General features: G+C 36.7%; 1 protein-coding gene across 1 annotated transcript; it reads right to left on the bottom strand.

The window, feature by feature from the left end:
- Positions 1 to 7,659: 7,659 nt before the first annotated feature.
- Positions 7,660 to 13,996, bottom strand: nots (nothepsin). The gene is made up of 9 exons (XM_026922980.3): positions 13,309 to 13,996; positions 13,002 to 13,182; positions 12,512 to 12,629; positions 12,124 to 12,242; positions 11,541 to 11,740; positions 10,460 to 10,585; positions 9,417 to 9,564; positions 7,982 to 8,080; positions 7,660 to 7,848 (listed from the first exon to the last, which is right to left on the bottom strand). Exons 1-9 carry the CDS (start codon positions 13,371 to 13,373, stop codon positions 7,660 to 7,662), a joined length of 1,245 nt encoding a protein of 414 aa, XP_026778781.2. The 5' UTR covers positions 13,374 to 13,996.
- Between the last annotated feature and the right edge of the window lie 36 nt (positions 13,997 to 14,032).

The following is a 14,032-nucleotide window of genomic DNA, read 5'->3' as shown; positions in this document are numbered from 1 at the left end:
AAAGCACTGCAGAACGCCTGGCCTGTCACATAGCATCCATTAGCCAATAACAGTGCAGACAGCACTTGGATGGATGCCAGCGTAAGACAAAAGGGCCCATCTGTCTGTTAAAGTCCTGAGCCAGATAAAAGAGGACAGCACTATAGGGGCTAACTGAGAATGGTATGTTCCAGGGTTGAATTATTTGCATTTTTTTCTCCTCACAGTTCAAAGTGTCTCGCCGTTACAATTCTCCCTGACAAACCATGTCTATTCTGATAAGTCCGAATCAATAAAACACCATTTTATCAGTACATACAGTATGTAAAAAGTTCGGTGGCTCTTTACACAACAGTCCAACGAGCTCTAGAGATAATTTCCAGTGAAATTTCCACTGATTGATGTTCAATAGTAACTCAGTGGTTAAGGGTCTGTAGTATTAACCAGATGCTTGTTTTATTCAAATTCCTTAATGTCACTGCCGCGTTGACAGTAAACATAACCCTTAACCCTCAACTGTTCAGCTTTGGATTGATTATTTCTCCAAATGAATAAAAGTAAACTTACATTATTCAGTTCCGTTTACATAGAATTATTAATATGGATATATACTATATGATATCACTTCCCTCATAGACTTAAGGGTGCTTTTGGGTTTCTATACAGAATCTTTAATGAACATAAAGAGTACACTTTTCTGTTGTCTCATAAACAATTAAGGAATTTTGTATTTACATATATGTAAGAGCGTAAGTAAGAAAGTGCATTTTATTTTTAAAGCACATTTAAAATAACAAAAGTTGGCCAAAGTCTTGTTACTGAGAAACCAGAGCCTTCCATCCTGAAGACTTTGCTGTGGAGGAAAACCTCCTACTGTTACAGGCTCACACTGGAGACTCCTTCCATAAATGTTAAGTAAATATCTCCTTAGAGAAAGTTTATATTAAAAGATAACTTGTTTTATTATGGAAACAATAACTTATTAGAAGGAGTTTGACCTTCTGGCGACTCAGGTACAAGAATTCAACAGTGCTATGGTATAGAAGTGCCAAAAAATGACATATTAAGGAAGAATTAAAGTGCAAAACTGTCATAGCAATAGCAGTTTGCATTAAAAATTTACCATGAAAGTATGATTTAGAGAATGGCAGGACCGATGCCACTGATGACGGGTGTCTTTTTGTCATTGTGAATATATAAAATAGTGAATATACAAAATGATCTATATTTCAGGATCCTCAATTCAGTTCAGACTGTCCCTTTAAAAAAAAAAAAAAAAAAAGCTATTTCTTACTGAGACAACGTATAACAACAAGGCTGACCGTTCTAGTCCGTACCATCTCAACATTACATCATCATCAGTCTGACTGTCCCATTCAGGAAGCTCACAAACACCAGCCTGCTTGTGTAGCCAAAAGTTTCCTGAGCTTCACTGTCAGCATGAATAGATCAGAATATATTACTAACCTTCCCACTCACATCACATAAAAAATAATCATTAAATATCAGATACAAGATTCTTATCTATTGCTGATATGAAACAAATGGCAAAATGGAACAATGCACCTTTAGGAGATTGATGCAGTGCATCATAGAGAGAGCATGCGTGGGTTGAGCATGAGATGGAAATCAGAGGTCAGCTATGATTACATATTTCCACTGCTTTTATAGCTATGATAATGACTGGCTCTCTCAATGAATGATAATGAATTTCAAGTGCACATGTTCAAGTGTGTCGGCTACCAACTGCAGGCTGTTATGGACACTAATACAGTGCTGCAGTCGTCCATTATCGTAGCGGAAAAGAATGAACAAAATGACGTTTACTGAAGAAGTCAGTGGGGAACGTGAAGAGAAGACAGAGGTCATGAAAAATACCGACATAACATGCAGCTGTTCCACTAAGAGATGTTTTGTCCCTGTAAAATAGCTCAATAAATAATTTAATCACAAAGAGTTGTTACTTTTCTGTGTGGGGAGATGATCTTTAAAGGTGAGAATTATTCCTCAAATAAACTGCAGGCTTCTGAAAGCTTGCTTTAATCCAGAACTGTGAGTCAGGAACAGCTTGGATTATCTCCAAGAGGATGGAGGGGAGCTCAAGCCCCAGCAGGGTCCAGACTCTTCCTGCTCCTATCACACAGAGAGACAGCTGCTGCAGCGCGCGCACACACACACACACACACACACACACATGGAAATGTAAAGATAAACAAGCAAACTAATTAAGAATTACAAGATAATTTTTTTCTGTTTTCTTTTCAAATTTAGAAACATGCAGTCACAATGATGACAATAGATTTGTAGATTTGCTGGCATTTGACACTTCTGGAGGTGTCTCTTCAGGACATTTCAGTGTGTTCTACAGTTCTATAGTAAATTACACTGCAAAAATACCTACAAATTGGCTTTACAGGTAATAGAACTGTATCCAATATCAGGCTCAAAATGGTCTTGTACAGCACAAGAATATGAAACCAACAGTTCAGGGTGAGCCCTTGAGTGAGGTGCCATTTGTGTTCCACTAATATTACACTTACAAATATGTATCATTCATCTATCCATCCATCCATCCATCCATTCATTCATTCATTCATTCATGCATTCATTTTCAGTAACTGCTTTATCCTGGCCAGAGATCTGTAGCCAATGCTGATAACACTGGGCTCAAGGCAGGAGGTTTCACCCCAGATGGAATGCCATTACGCACACATACAAATATTCACACCTAGGGGCAATTTGCATTTACATTTATTCATTTAGCAGATGCTTTTACCCAAAGCGACGTACAAATGAGGAAATACAAGCAAAGCGATATATATCAAGCAGAGAATAATATAAGTAGTGCTACCATACAAGTGCTAGAGGAGCAAAGTGCACAGAGTAGAGGTGTAAGAGCCAGTGGAAGTGCAGACAAGTTAGGAGTTAGTTAAAGGTTCACGGAAGAGGTGGGTCTTTAGCCGTTTTTTTGAAGATAGTGACGGCTTCTGCTGTCCGGATTGAGATCGGAAGTTCATTCCACCACTGAGGGACAATCAGGTTGAAGGTTCTGGAAAGGGATCTCATGTCTCATGCAATTTTGTATAGCCAGTCCATCTATGTTCATGTTTTTGGACAGTGTGAGAAAACCGGATGATCCAGAGGAAACCCATGAACAGAAACCCATGCACAGACAATAACCTGAGCTGTAGGCCATTTTTCAGTCATGTATCACTGCTCGGGCTGAGGGTGAGACCGCCTGGCCAACACCCCAGCCGGCTGCAACAACAGCTCCTCGTCAGAGGTGATGTGCTGAATAGGCTGGGGGCGAGACTCTGATGGCTTCCTGTGACGTATTTCCTGTTTTTGAAATGTTTGTGAGGAGATTTTCACCTGTGTCAGCATTTAAATTGAAACCTTTTGTATCATTATTAATTTCTGCTCTTTCATTTTTATCTGTTCTACTTCTTCTAAAAGTTATCATTACTACTTAATAACAAAAAAAAAAAAACACATACACATGACTGAGAAACACAAAGAGGGTGAACCAAGAAACATTTGATCTTTCAGAACATTGTTATAATACGATAGCCTTAAAGCTGACACAAAACCAGAAATATTAAAAACAATCCATCCATAACTCTCAAAATTAAATCTGTTTAAAGTTCTGCAAATGCATGTGCACTTCTTTTTCCCTAATTTAGTGACTACTTGCAAAATAATATTAAATTTAATGGTAAAGTAAGCAAAATATACACTTCGGGTTTTAGCCACGTATTTAACCTAAAGCAGTTAAGTAATTCTGATCATTTTCCTTTTGGAGTAAAAATCACAGATTTGTTATCGTTATATTTACTGAACCATTGAATCTTTTTTTAATGCAGGACCCTGGAGCAGTGCTACGCACTGCACCACCGTGCAGCCATAAATATGTATGTAAAGGTACAAGACATTTTAAACATAATTAAAGTGTCCTTCACAACAGATTATGTGCATGTTTCAGATAAATAACTTAAAACATCAATAATACCTTAAATGTATCTACAAAAAAAAGAGCATTTTTGCCTGGCCCAGCCCACTATAACTACAATTTACACTGACATATAATCAATAAAATGCTAATTGTATTATTTTTATATTACTGTGTGAATCAATTTAACATCTCAAGCCTGAAGCATCCTTTTCCATGAGTTATCCATTATAGGTTATAAAAAAATTGCATTTTATTTGTGTCCCACAATATTTACTCAACCTGTTAAATAAACATATTCACCCCCATGAAATATTTGGAATATTCCACAAGTCACAACAGGAAGTTACATCATTCAATTTCCTGTAGCTCATGAAAAGATTCTTTTTAGTCTTTATTTTCAGTGATATTGTGATATGGACTGATGATGTCACTTGAACATATAACCATATTCCTGAAATTAAAGTTTGAAAGTAAACGTTGTTGTTCTTTCGGCTGATCCCGTTAGGGGTCGCCACAGTGGTTTATTGGGCCACATATTTGATTTGGCACAGTTTTTACGCCAGATGCCCTTCCTGACGCAACCCTCCCCAATTTCTTTATCCATGCTTGGGGCTGGCACTGAGAGTTCACTGTCTTGTGCAACACGAGAGACTGAGGTCAGTTCCCTGGCTGGGAATCGAACCTGGGCTGCGGCAGTGAGAGCGCCAAACCATAACCACTAGTCCTCCAGGGACCCACAGATTTAATTTAATTTAATTTAAAAGAACATTAGTTTAAATAAATAATCAGAATGTCCTTATTGTCCTCAAGCCATTAGCATGAATGCTCATTTACCACATTTTGTGTGTTTTGCTAATCCTATACTAAAAACATAACCCTGTTTAACATTGTAATAAAGCATTGTAATTGTTGACAAATGGCTGTGATATTAATGAATAACACACTCCAGACTGCATGGTTATACGAAAATAATACACTTCGGGGTGGTAACGGCACTCTGCTTCGCGTTGTGCCCCATCACACCCACTCGGCTCGCATTATTTTCTTAGAACCGTGAGGTCTGTCGTGTTATTCCTTATAAAATATCCCAATCATGGAATCACCCTAAAGATGAATCAAGATCAATCAAATCAGTGCACCAGTCTCAGTATTTACAATATGGCCGAACCGATTCAGAACAGCGTGTCAGAACTTGGATTGCGATTCTCTGAATTAAAAAAAGCACTAAACTATCATTGTGTAACTATTAATTTAATATCTACAATGATGACTAATGTGTTTTTCAGTCTGAGAGGGAGGAGCTCAAATGCAAAGAGGAGCAGTGAGGTATAGAAATGCGTCACCAGCCACAACAGTCAAATGAGCAGGAAATGTCAGTCAGGAGACTCATAAGATTACAGGCATATAACACTGCTGTTTTGAGTCTATAAAAGGTAATTACACCGTGTTTAACTTTTAAAACCATCCACTTCACAATGATGAAGTATATTATATATGTTATATATAAATACATAGCTCACTAGCTCATGTATCCGCCATGTGGACAGGAAGAGTATTGCAATGGCACATACAGACTTTATAACGCCACTTTATACAGTATGAACAAAAATCTTTACATCATACTTATCTACGAAAATCTACAACACCTATTGGGAATAATACAGAGATTACCTGTGAAATAGACCAACTGACTCACTCTCTCCATAGCCGCTGATTGTTAACATGATTATTTTCTCTTCGTTGTCTTCGATAGGTTCCTGTGGCATCCTTGAAACCATCTGTTTAGCTTCTATGAACTGTGACAAAATGGGAGACTTGCAGATTCCTGTCCCATATGACTAATTTCACTACGTCCTAAAAACTGATGACTGAGTGTTTTCACATATACTTCTTTTTAAATGAATCATACACAATCCTGTTAAAGTGGACTTCAAAGGTGCTTTTGGTGTTCCCAGTCATGGCTGGAACTAGCCATGAGGACACCGATGGCTGGACCTCGGTAGTTTTGTAAGATTTTGGGTAGATTTAAGGTTTAATAAGTAGCCTAACTCCATTTGTCAGATTTTATATGGAAACAGTGATGACCTGATAATATGGTGGCATGATGTAGCATACTATGTGGGAAAATAAAACCAACTTGCATTCCAAGACCAGCAGTGATGATAGGTTCTCAGCTGACCTCAGAGCAGCTGAGTAGGACACTTTAGGTTTGTCCATAGACCAAAATACTTAACAGTGAAATTAAATAGTCTACCGAGCAGTTTGTGGAAGAATGGAAGTATAACACAGCAATTGGAGTAGTACATATTCAGCATTGCGATTTAGTAAGTATGAAGTGGGTCACATTTCTGTAGTGTGGACCTCACTAAACTTTTGATCCTGGTGAAGCCCTGTTCACAATACAAATGCATTCAAAAGGTGGCGCATTTGATTAGTCTTGTGGTTCCTGTATATTACTATTGCAGAATATGCCATGTTTGTGAATGTTATTTATGCCAGTCACTTACATGAGAGTCACTAGTATGTCGATGGCATGAAGCATGAGTTGGTTTTGATGGTTCTGCACCAAAAGTCTTTTTCCTCACTGCTTTCTTTTTTCCCCCCCAATGCTTCTGATATTTCACTATACTTCTGTTCTCATTCAGGTCCTCTTTAATAGTTGAAAAGAACTATATGTCAAAACACCCATAGATTGGTCTGAGTTCACACCCTCAGATTGCTTGTTGTATTTTCTCTAATCACAGTACGATATGTGGACTGTTCATTAGTCTCTGTGAAATTGTTAAGTGAAGTTAAAGGACTGGAAATTAAGAATTCATATCTTAAATTATTTATTATTAAGAATGAAAATTGACTGAAAATATTATCAAGAATTGTAGCTAAACCTACACATAAAGTTAATTTAAAGTTAAAGTTAAATTTAAAGTTGGGTCAGACATGCTCTAGCAGGAAAATCTGACCATGTTTATGAATTTCAAATGTAAATGTCTGTGCGTGCATAAAGAGGCTACTACCATTCATTAGACAACACATGTCAAGAGACACAGGAAAAGAAGCAGAGAATATAGAAATAATGCCTGAGCAATTTGCATGCAGGACACACAAATTTCCACCAGTAAATAATTTCAAATTAAAGGACTATTGTTACTAGATTCTGGAGTCCTGTATGCAGCCACAGACATCGATAAAAGCCCCAGAGCCAGCAGAAGTGATACAGCAGAAATCTAGAGAACACGTGGTCTCAAGTAAATAAACTGAATTACATCCAAATACATTTATGAAATTGAGTCCTTGTCTTTTTGCCAAATGGACAGAAATTCCTCAAATCATGGGATAAAGCTTAAACATAAACTCCCAGCCTTATTACTCAGTTAGTCATCTTAAAGCACATTATTCAGTAACTAATATGAATTTTTCAATTAAACAATTTAAAAATGACAATTTTTACAATTAAAAATTACAATTTAAAGTTACAATTAAACTAATAAGAAAGGTATGCAGTTACGATAGTGAGGAAGGCTAGACTCATTGACGGATACTGGGAGATTAGACATTAGTTTAATTAGTCACTATCATTAATTAGTCACTATCATCACAAAATGTCTTAAATGTCAATCGCTTTGCTTCTCAAAATTGCGAAATAACAGACAGTACTCAAACACATCATTTTAATGATTGAATATTTCAATATCTCACTCAAAACCAGGAAGTGAGGGAGCCTGAAACTGTTACTGAGTAGGGAGACTTTTGACCTTGTCAGAGAGTCGAGCAAAGCCAACCCGGTCCTCACCCCTGTCATAGATACTGTAAACCTGCGAGAGGAAAATGTCCCCAAGAATCCAGATAGGACCGAATGGAGACATGATATCAGTGGCTTGAAAGCCGCTTATGCAAATTTCTTCTTCATTTATTGTATCCTACACATGGAAAAAAAGAGAGAATTTTAGTACTAAATGTATTTACCATGTGTGTATCTATGTACAACGTATATGGTATTGTGTTGCATGCTGTAATTCTTGGGCGTGTGTGTGTGTGTGTGTGTACACTCACTCTGCGGATGTATGCATCTGCAGTGAGGGCATACTCCACTCCATTAAGTACAAAAGACACCATGGGCAAACTGCTGATCCTGGTGCAATCAACCAGATACTGTAACCCAAAACATGTTTACATTAATGTGACTGATGTCTTAGCTATATCAGGAATAAAACACCATGGGGTGTGCAGTTATAAGAAAATAATCAACAATGGGGTGGTATGATGCCCCCGTTACCAAAGCTCAAACTCAAAGTTGATTATTTTCCTCAAACAGCATGTCTCTAAGTGTTTTATTTATTTTATACCACAGCAGTTGTTTTTATTAATTAAAAGAACAACACATCATACTTTTTATCTGTTTATAGTTACATTTAATGTTGTGGAATGTCCACAAAACAAGTAAGTTTCCCGTTATGACTTAATAATGTGACAATAAATTGCAGCTTGTAATGTTCCTGTGAAAGTCCCCTTGACCACTACAAAGCACCGATGCCTGAGACTTTTTCTATAAATTTTAAATAAACATCTCCTTACAGAAAGCTTCAGCGGGAATATCAGCAATTATACATTTTTCTTCATTAAATATCAAAAAGCAAATGTATTTAATCTGTTTATTATTAGATTAGATTATGTAGAATTTCCACCATATGATCATCATCAATTGTTACAATAGAAATAATTGTGTGCTAGAATGAGTGCATTAATATAAACCTGTAATTACAGCCGGACCTATTGTCAGGGCTGCTGTTCTAGAAAATTAATCAACACCTTCTGACTAGATTCGAGAATTCACCAGTGCTATGTTATAACTGTAATTACCATACCAGTGCCCTCATTATTATTTTTAAAGAATCTGTAGTTTCTATTGGTGTATTTTCTTTAGAGGCTGTTTGATCTTGCTGCTCATATTGACGTAGGAAAGAGCAAAACGCAGCCCCAAGTGTAAAAAGACACAATGTGGCATTGTAGGCTGTAGGTCATGTGCTCATTCCCTCCCAAGATGCCAGCACACAAAAAGACACAAAACGTCTGTTTATGCGAAGACATCCCTGTCTGACATGCTTACAGGAGAGTGTGTAACAGCAATGTAATATCACAGATCACTATTTTAATATCATATATCATTTTCCGTGCAAACAGCTTGCTAAGATGGTTTCACCATGTTGAACCTCCTTCCACATTAACACACAGACTCTCCTTCACAAAATTACCTGTTCTTCACAGAGGAGAAAGCAAAAAAGGTTGAATATGCCATACAAGATTATTTAAGGCTGGGTTGTTGTTTTTTTTTACCACTTTTAAAAAAGGTTGAATACACCATACAAGATTATTTAAGGCAGCTTTTTTTTTTTGACCACTGTTTTTTGTCTTTTAAAGAGCACGTGGCATGGTGTTAAATTTTAAAAAAAAGAAAACTTTATATCCTTTAATCTGAAGTAATTGTTACCTCTCCTATGGGAGTAGGCGTAGCTCCAATGAGCTGCTGAAGGATCAGGATGTACACTGTTGGCCCAGCGATGAGAGTTGTTCCCGTGTCAACAATCGCCTGGCAACTGTGAGAGTGACAAAAGGTAGCACTTCCCTGAACCTTGACTCTAAAAAGAAATGGGGGAAAAAATGAAGTGCTGATGGATAATGGCACATAGTGTGTTTTAGGTAAGGAATAAAACATGATGGGCCATGCTCTTAGAGGAAAATATCAATCATGATGGAAATTGATTTTTTTCCAGAAACAGCAAGTGTTTTATTGCTCTTATACTACACCAATTTTCCAGCGATTACAATTCTTAATTTATTAAAGAATGATGTATCACACTTTTAACCATTTATAGTTATGAAAAGCTAAATTAATAAGCCATTAATAAGCCAAAGTAAATGCAGCTTGTCATGTTACAAAGTGCAAAGTAACCTTTGTCCTGTAACTTAGTAATCTTTACAAAGTGACGACACCTGAATATACATCAATTTTACATCAATTTTTATATCAATTTTTTAATATCAATTTTTCTTATTACAGAAAGCGGTTCCATATCAATAATGATACTTTTTCTTTGTTAAATAACAACAGGGTTTAAAAATAAGATTATTATTAGGTTTAGATTAGATTATTAGGCTTAGATTAAGCTTAGATCAATTTATTGTCAGGCTTTGGTTACAAATCCCTGTGAATTAGTTGTTATCATAGAAACAATAACATATTAGAAAGAGCACAATAATAGAAACCTGTTATTTGTCTTGTAGCCGGCACTATTGTCAGAGCTGCTGCTATAGAATATTAATCAACACTTTCTTACCAATCAGATTCAGGAATTCAACAGCAGTATAAGGTTCTTAAATACACTTTTGAATATATTGTAATCTGTTTTGCTACTAGTACGTTTTTTCCCAAGATGCCTTTGTAGTGAATGATTAAGCAATAAACAAAAAATAACTTATGTAGAATATTCTGTGTAAAGGACAATCTAAAGTACTAACCAACAGTGAACTTACGAATCTATTTTGATCTGCCAGTAACCTTTTAGAGTGACCGGGAGCCAGTTAATGGGAGGAATGAAGAGCTCTTCATCCATACCTCCCAGCAACAGTTCTCCTCCCAGAGCTGTACTGCTGCCATTCCTGCCAAAACACAATCCACAGATCAGTCAGCTTGTGAGTCTGTGGGGTCTGAGGTGAGATCTAGTCAACAGACATCTAGACAACTTCACCTGTACCCAACCTGAAGTGTATTATTTTCCAATAACAGCATGTCCTGAAGTGTTTTATTTTCTTAATTTATTCTCTTTTTTTTTGGTTTATTAATGTTAGAGAACATCCAAGAGACACTTTATTTCTTGTTGCAGCTATAAACAGTCATTCCTTCATCAGCTTCTCTTTTTTCTCTCTCTCAAAGTTAATAAAACAAAAAGACGGCTTGAGAAACTGGAATTCGCAAAGACCTCTGTCTTGAAGACTTACGTATTGTCCATTACAAAGCATTGACCCCCGAGACTCCTTTCATAAATGTTCTCTAAACATCTCCTAACAGAAAACTTCAATTATACATTTTTCTTTGTTAAATAATGAGCTTTTTGTGATCCATTTATTATTAGACTTGGATTACCTGGAGCGTTAATAAGTGATTACCCTGTGAATAAGTGATTACTATGGGGAAAAACAACGTATTAGAACAAGTGCATTAAGTATATACCTGTGATTTGCATTCAGGTTGGCACTATTGTCAGAGCCATGCTGTTATATAAAATTAATCACCTGACCAAGACTGAATAATTCAATATTACTGTGGCATAACCTGACTAATATGGTATAATCTTTTATATAAAAAAAAAACAAAAAAGAAAAAAGAAAAAAAAAAAGAAAAAAGGAGTTAGTCAGCAATGCTCAGTCATTATCAACATAGTAGTCAATATCACAGAATCAAGTAGAATCATAAACACCGATGTCATAAATTGTTATAAATAAGAGTTTACCAGTATTTGGTGACTTGAAATGGTCTTTGATTTCACTACAATTTAAATAATTAGTCACTACTACACTGCCTCAGTTTCTCTTTCTGCTGCATGTCCATGCTCACTTGCTGAGGTAGAAGGAGAACATGGGCTTTTCCACTTTCTTCTGGTTCATCATGTTGTCAAATGCAGGTGCTCCAAGCTCCTCAGCCAGCGATGGGTAACTGAGGCCCAAAACCCCATCGAACCTGGTCATGACAAAGGACATGCCTGGCTCGTACACTGACTCCCCAAACATCTGATCCGGCAGAATCATAGAGCCCACCTACACAACATGGCACCATTACAGAACACACACTCAGCAGAGGTACACAACAACCCTATGCACTGAACATCATCAACAAAACAGGCTGAATAAATTACAATACGTATCATATAGTAGATATAATGAAGGGTTGCCTGGGTGCCTCCACGAGTTTACCATGGATAAAGATTTTTAGCATTTGCTGAGGTTTTTTTTTTTTAATTCAGTATCAGTCCACATTCCAAAATTACACATCATGTTTAATGGTCTGATGTTTACTGTCATTCAGAGTTAAAGTAGTATGTGTTTTATTTTGATTTTCTTAACCATTGAGGGAAGAGATGATATATCCTACAACCAGGCCTGATTTATTAGCTTCCAGTCTGCCGCGTCTGTGTCTTTACCCTCAGTATGTCTTTAGCCATCACGCCCAGCAGGTGTCCAGAGCCATAGTGAATGCCAAAGATTCGGCCGTCGTGAATGTAGGTGCTCGACTCCACAGCCTTGAACCTGTGATGTGCAGCTGTGCCAAGAGAGGAACACAGTGACCGGTGACCCAAAATCCCAGGTCACCTAGCATAAAAAATACGGGCTGATTTGGCCAAATGAGACACTGAGCTGTCTAGCTGTGCACGCAGCATGAAATTAAACAAACAAACAGTACAAAAATATGTGATGATAATTACCACTACCAATTTTTTAAAATTGGGATAATCATTAAGGTAAATTTGATGTGAGACTTTAAAAAATGTTTATCATTCATTTTGAAACAAGTAGAAATGTGTTCATTACCACACGCTTGACTGACACAGTAAGATGAAGGCACCCACAAATCAGCAGATCCAGTGTCAAAGATCACAGAGAAGTTCTGCCCTGGGGTTCCCAGACTGATCTTTCCATAGTACTGTGCCTTCACAACATACCATCCAACATATGTGCTTAGTTATACTGGCCTGAAATGGACATGTACACCAGAGTCCAATGCTTAACCTACATATGAGTATTTGTAGCCCACTAATTCAGTGTGGACCTGCTGCTAGAGGTCATAATGTATATGTTATAAAGACAAAGTTAATTAATCTCCCTCCAGTTAAATGGACTAGCTGCATCTCCTTTTTAATATATTTATTGCATTATGGGTAGCTTTCAGCCAGTCATCACATTGAGGCCATCTCTATACCAGGTTAGATTTTCTTTACAATAATTTAACAATACTTTTTGGGAATTGACTATACGTTATGTCAATTACATCAATAATCTTGGACTGTTTAAAAGCACTCACATCCATGAAGTTGTAAAGTCTCTCTGCTGCTTTGCCTGGCTTGAGAGATGCTAAGTTAGACGGGTAACACTGGGCATAGCGGCGAGAGAAAGCATCCACCTGGTGATCCTTCAGAAAGTCCTTCAGCTGGTTAGTCGCTCTTAAATGACTCCTCAGAGTGGACATCTTCATCAGAGGCACTCTTGGATCCAAACATGTGTTGAGCAAAATTTACGTAATATTAAACATTACCCATAAATCTGAGGATCAGAATTGTTTCTTTTTTTCCACCTCTTAAATCACTACACAGCCATTTTTTTCATCTTACCTCACGAGGCCATGAACAAAGCACAGAGAACAGAGCAGCAGAAGCAGTATTCGCTTCATCGTCATTACTTGACAGCATCTATCTATCTATCTGTTAGCAGGTCTTATGATAATACTTTCATATAGAAAAGGTGACCCAATGGACCAATCTACTACGCCGACCAATCTCAGCAGTGTTAAGTAAATGTTCGACTAATTTCAGGTTGCCATGACCTTGAACACTGTATTCTGCTTACTTAAACATGGCACAAAGGAATTATTCAATAGATATTAAAAGGCAGAAAAGAGATTTATAAACCAGCTCTAATAGATCAATGAGTCAGTATTATACTTTATATTATTAGGTTTAGATTAAACTTAGATCACTATCAGTACTATAAATTGTCATATAAACTGTGCCATTTGATTTTTTATTTATTTATTTTTAAAAGACAGATTTTTAAATACACATTTTACAGAACCAATCTCACTCTTTACAAAAAAAGGATATATTTTTCATCTTTTGTATACTGAGGACTCAAGGACAGAATTAAACTTAAAATAAAACTTTATAATAATTATTCAATAAATTCATTCATTGTATTCATGTAGATATAAAGTTTTTGTTTTTGGTCTAAATTGAGATTGCCATGATTTTGTACAGTGTTTTCAGCTTAGTTAAACATGACACTCAAAGTTAACACACCAACATAGCTGTAATACAACTTCTGTTTAATGTCATTAAG

Source organism: Pangasianodon hypophthalmus, chromosome 18, assembly GCF_027358585.1.
Source record: "Pangasianodon hypophthalmus isolate fPanHyp1 chromosome 18, fPanHyp1.pri, whole genome shotgun sequence".
In the NCBI taxonomy this organism is placed as follows: Eukaryota; Metazoa; Chordata; class Actinopteri; order Siluriformes; family Pangasiidae; genus Pangasianodon; species Pangasianodon hypophthalmus.
Note: the sequence above shows the minus strand (reverse complement) of the source record. Positions and strands in the feature narration are given on the sequence as shown.

Excerpts from the sequence above, each read along its gene's own strand:
- nots (XM_026922980.3), bottom strand. The coding sequence starts at position 13,373 with ATGACGATGAAGCGAATACTGCTTCTGCTGCTCTGTTCTCTGTGCTTT. Across the intron at positions 11,741-12,123 it reads TGGCTAAAGACATACTGAGG|GTGGGCTCTATGATTCTGCC; the intron begins GTAAAGACACAG and ends CATGTTGTGTAG. Across the intron at positions 8,081-9,416 it reads CGCCTACTCCCATAGGAGAG|TATCTGGTTGATTGCACCAG; the intron begins GTAACAATTACT and ends TTTGGGTTACAG.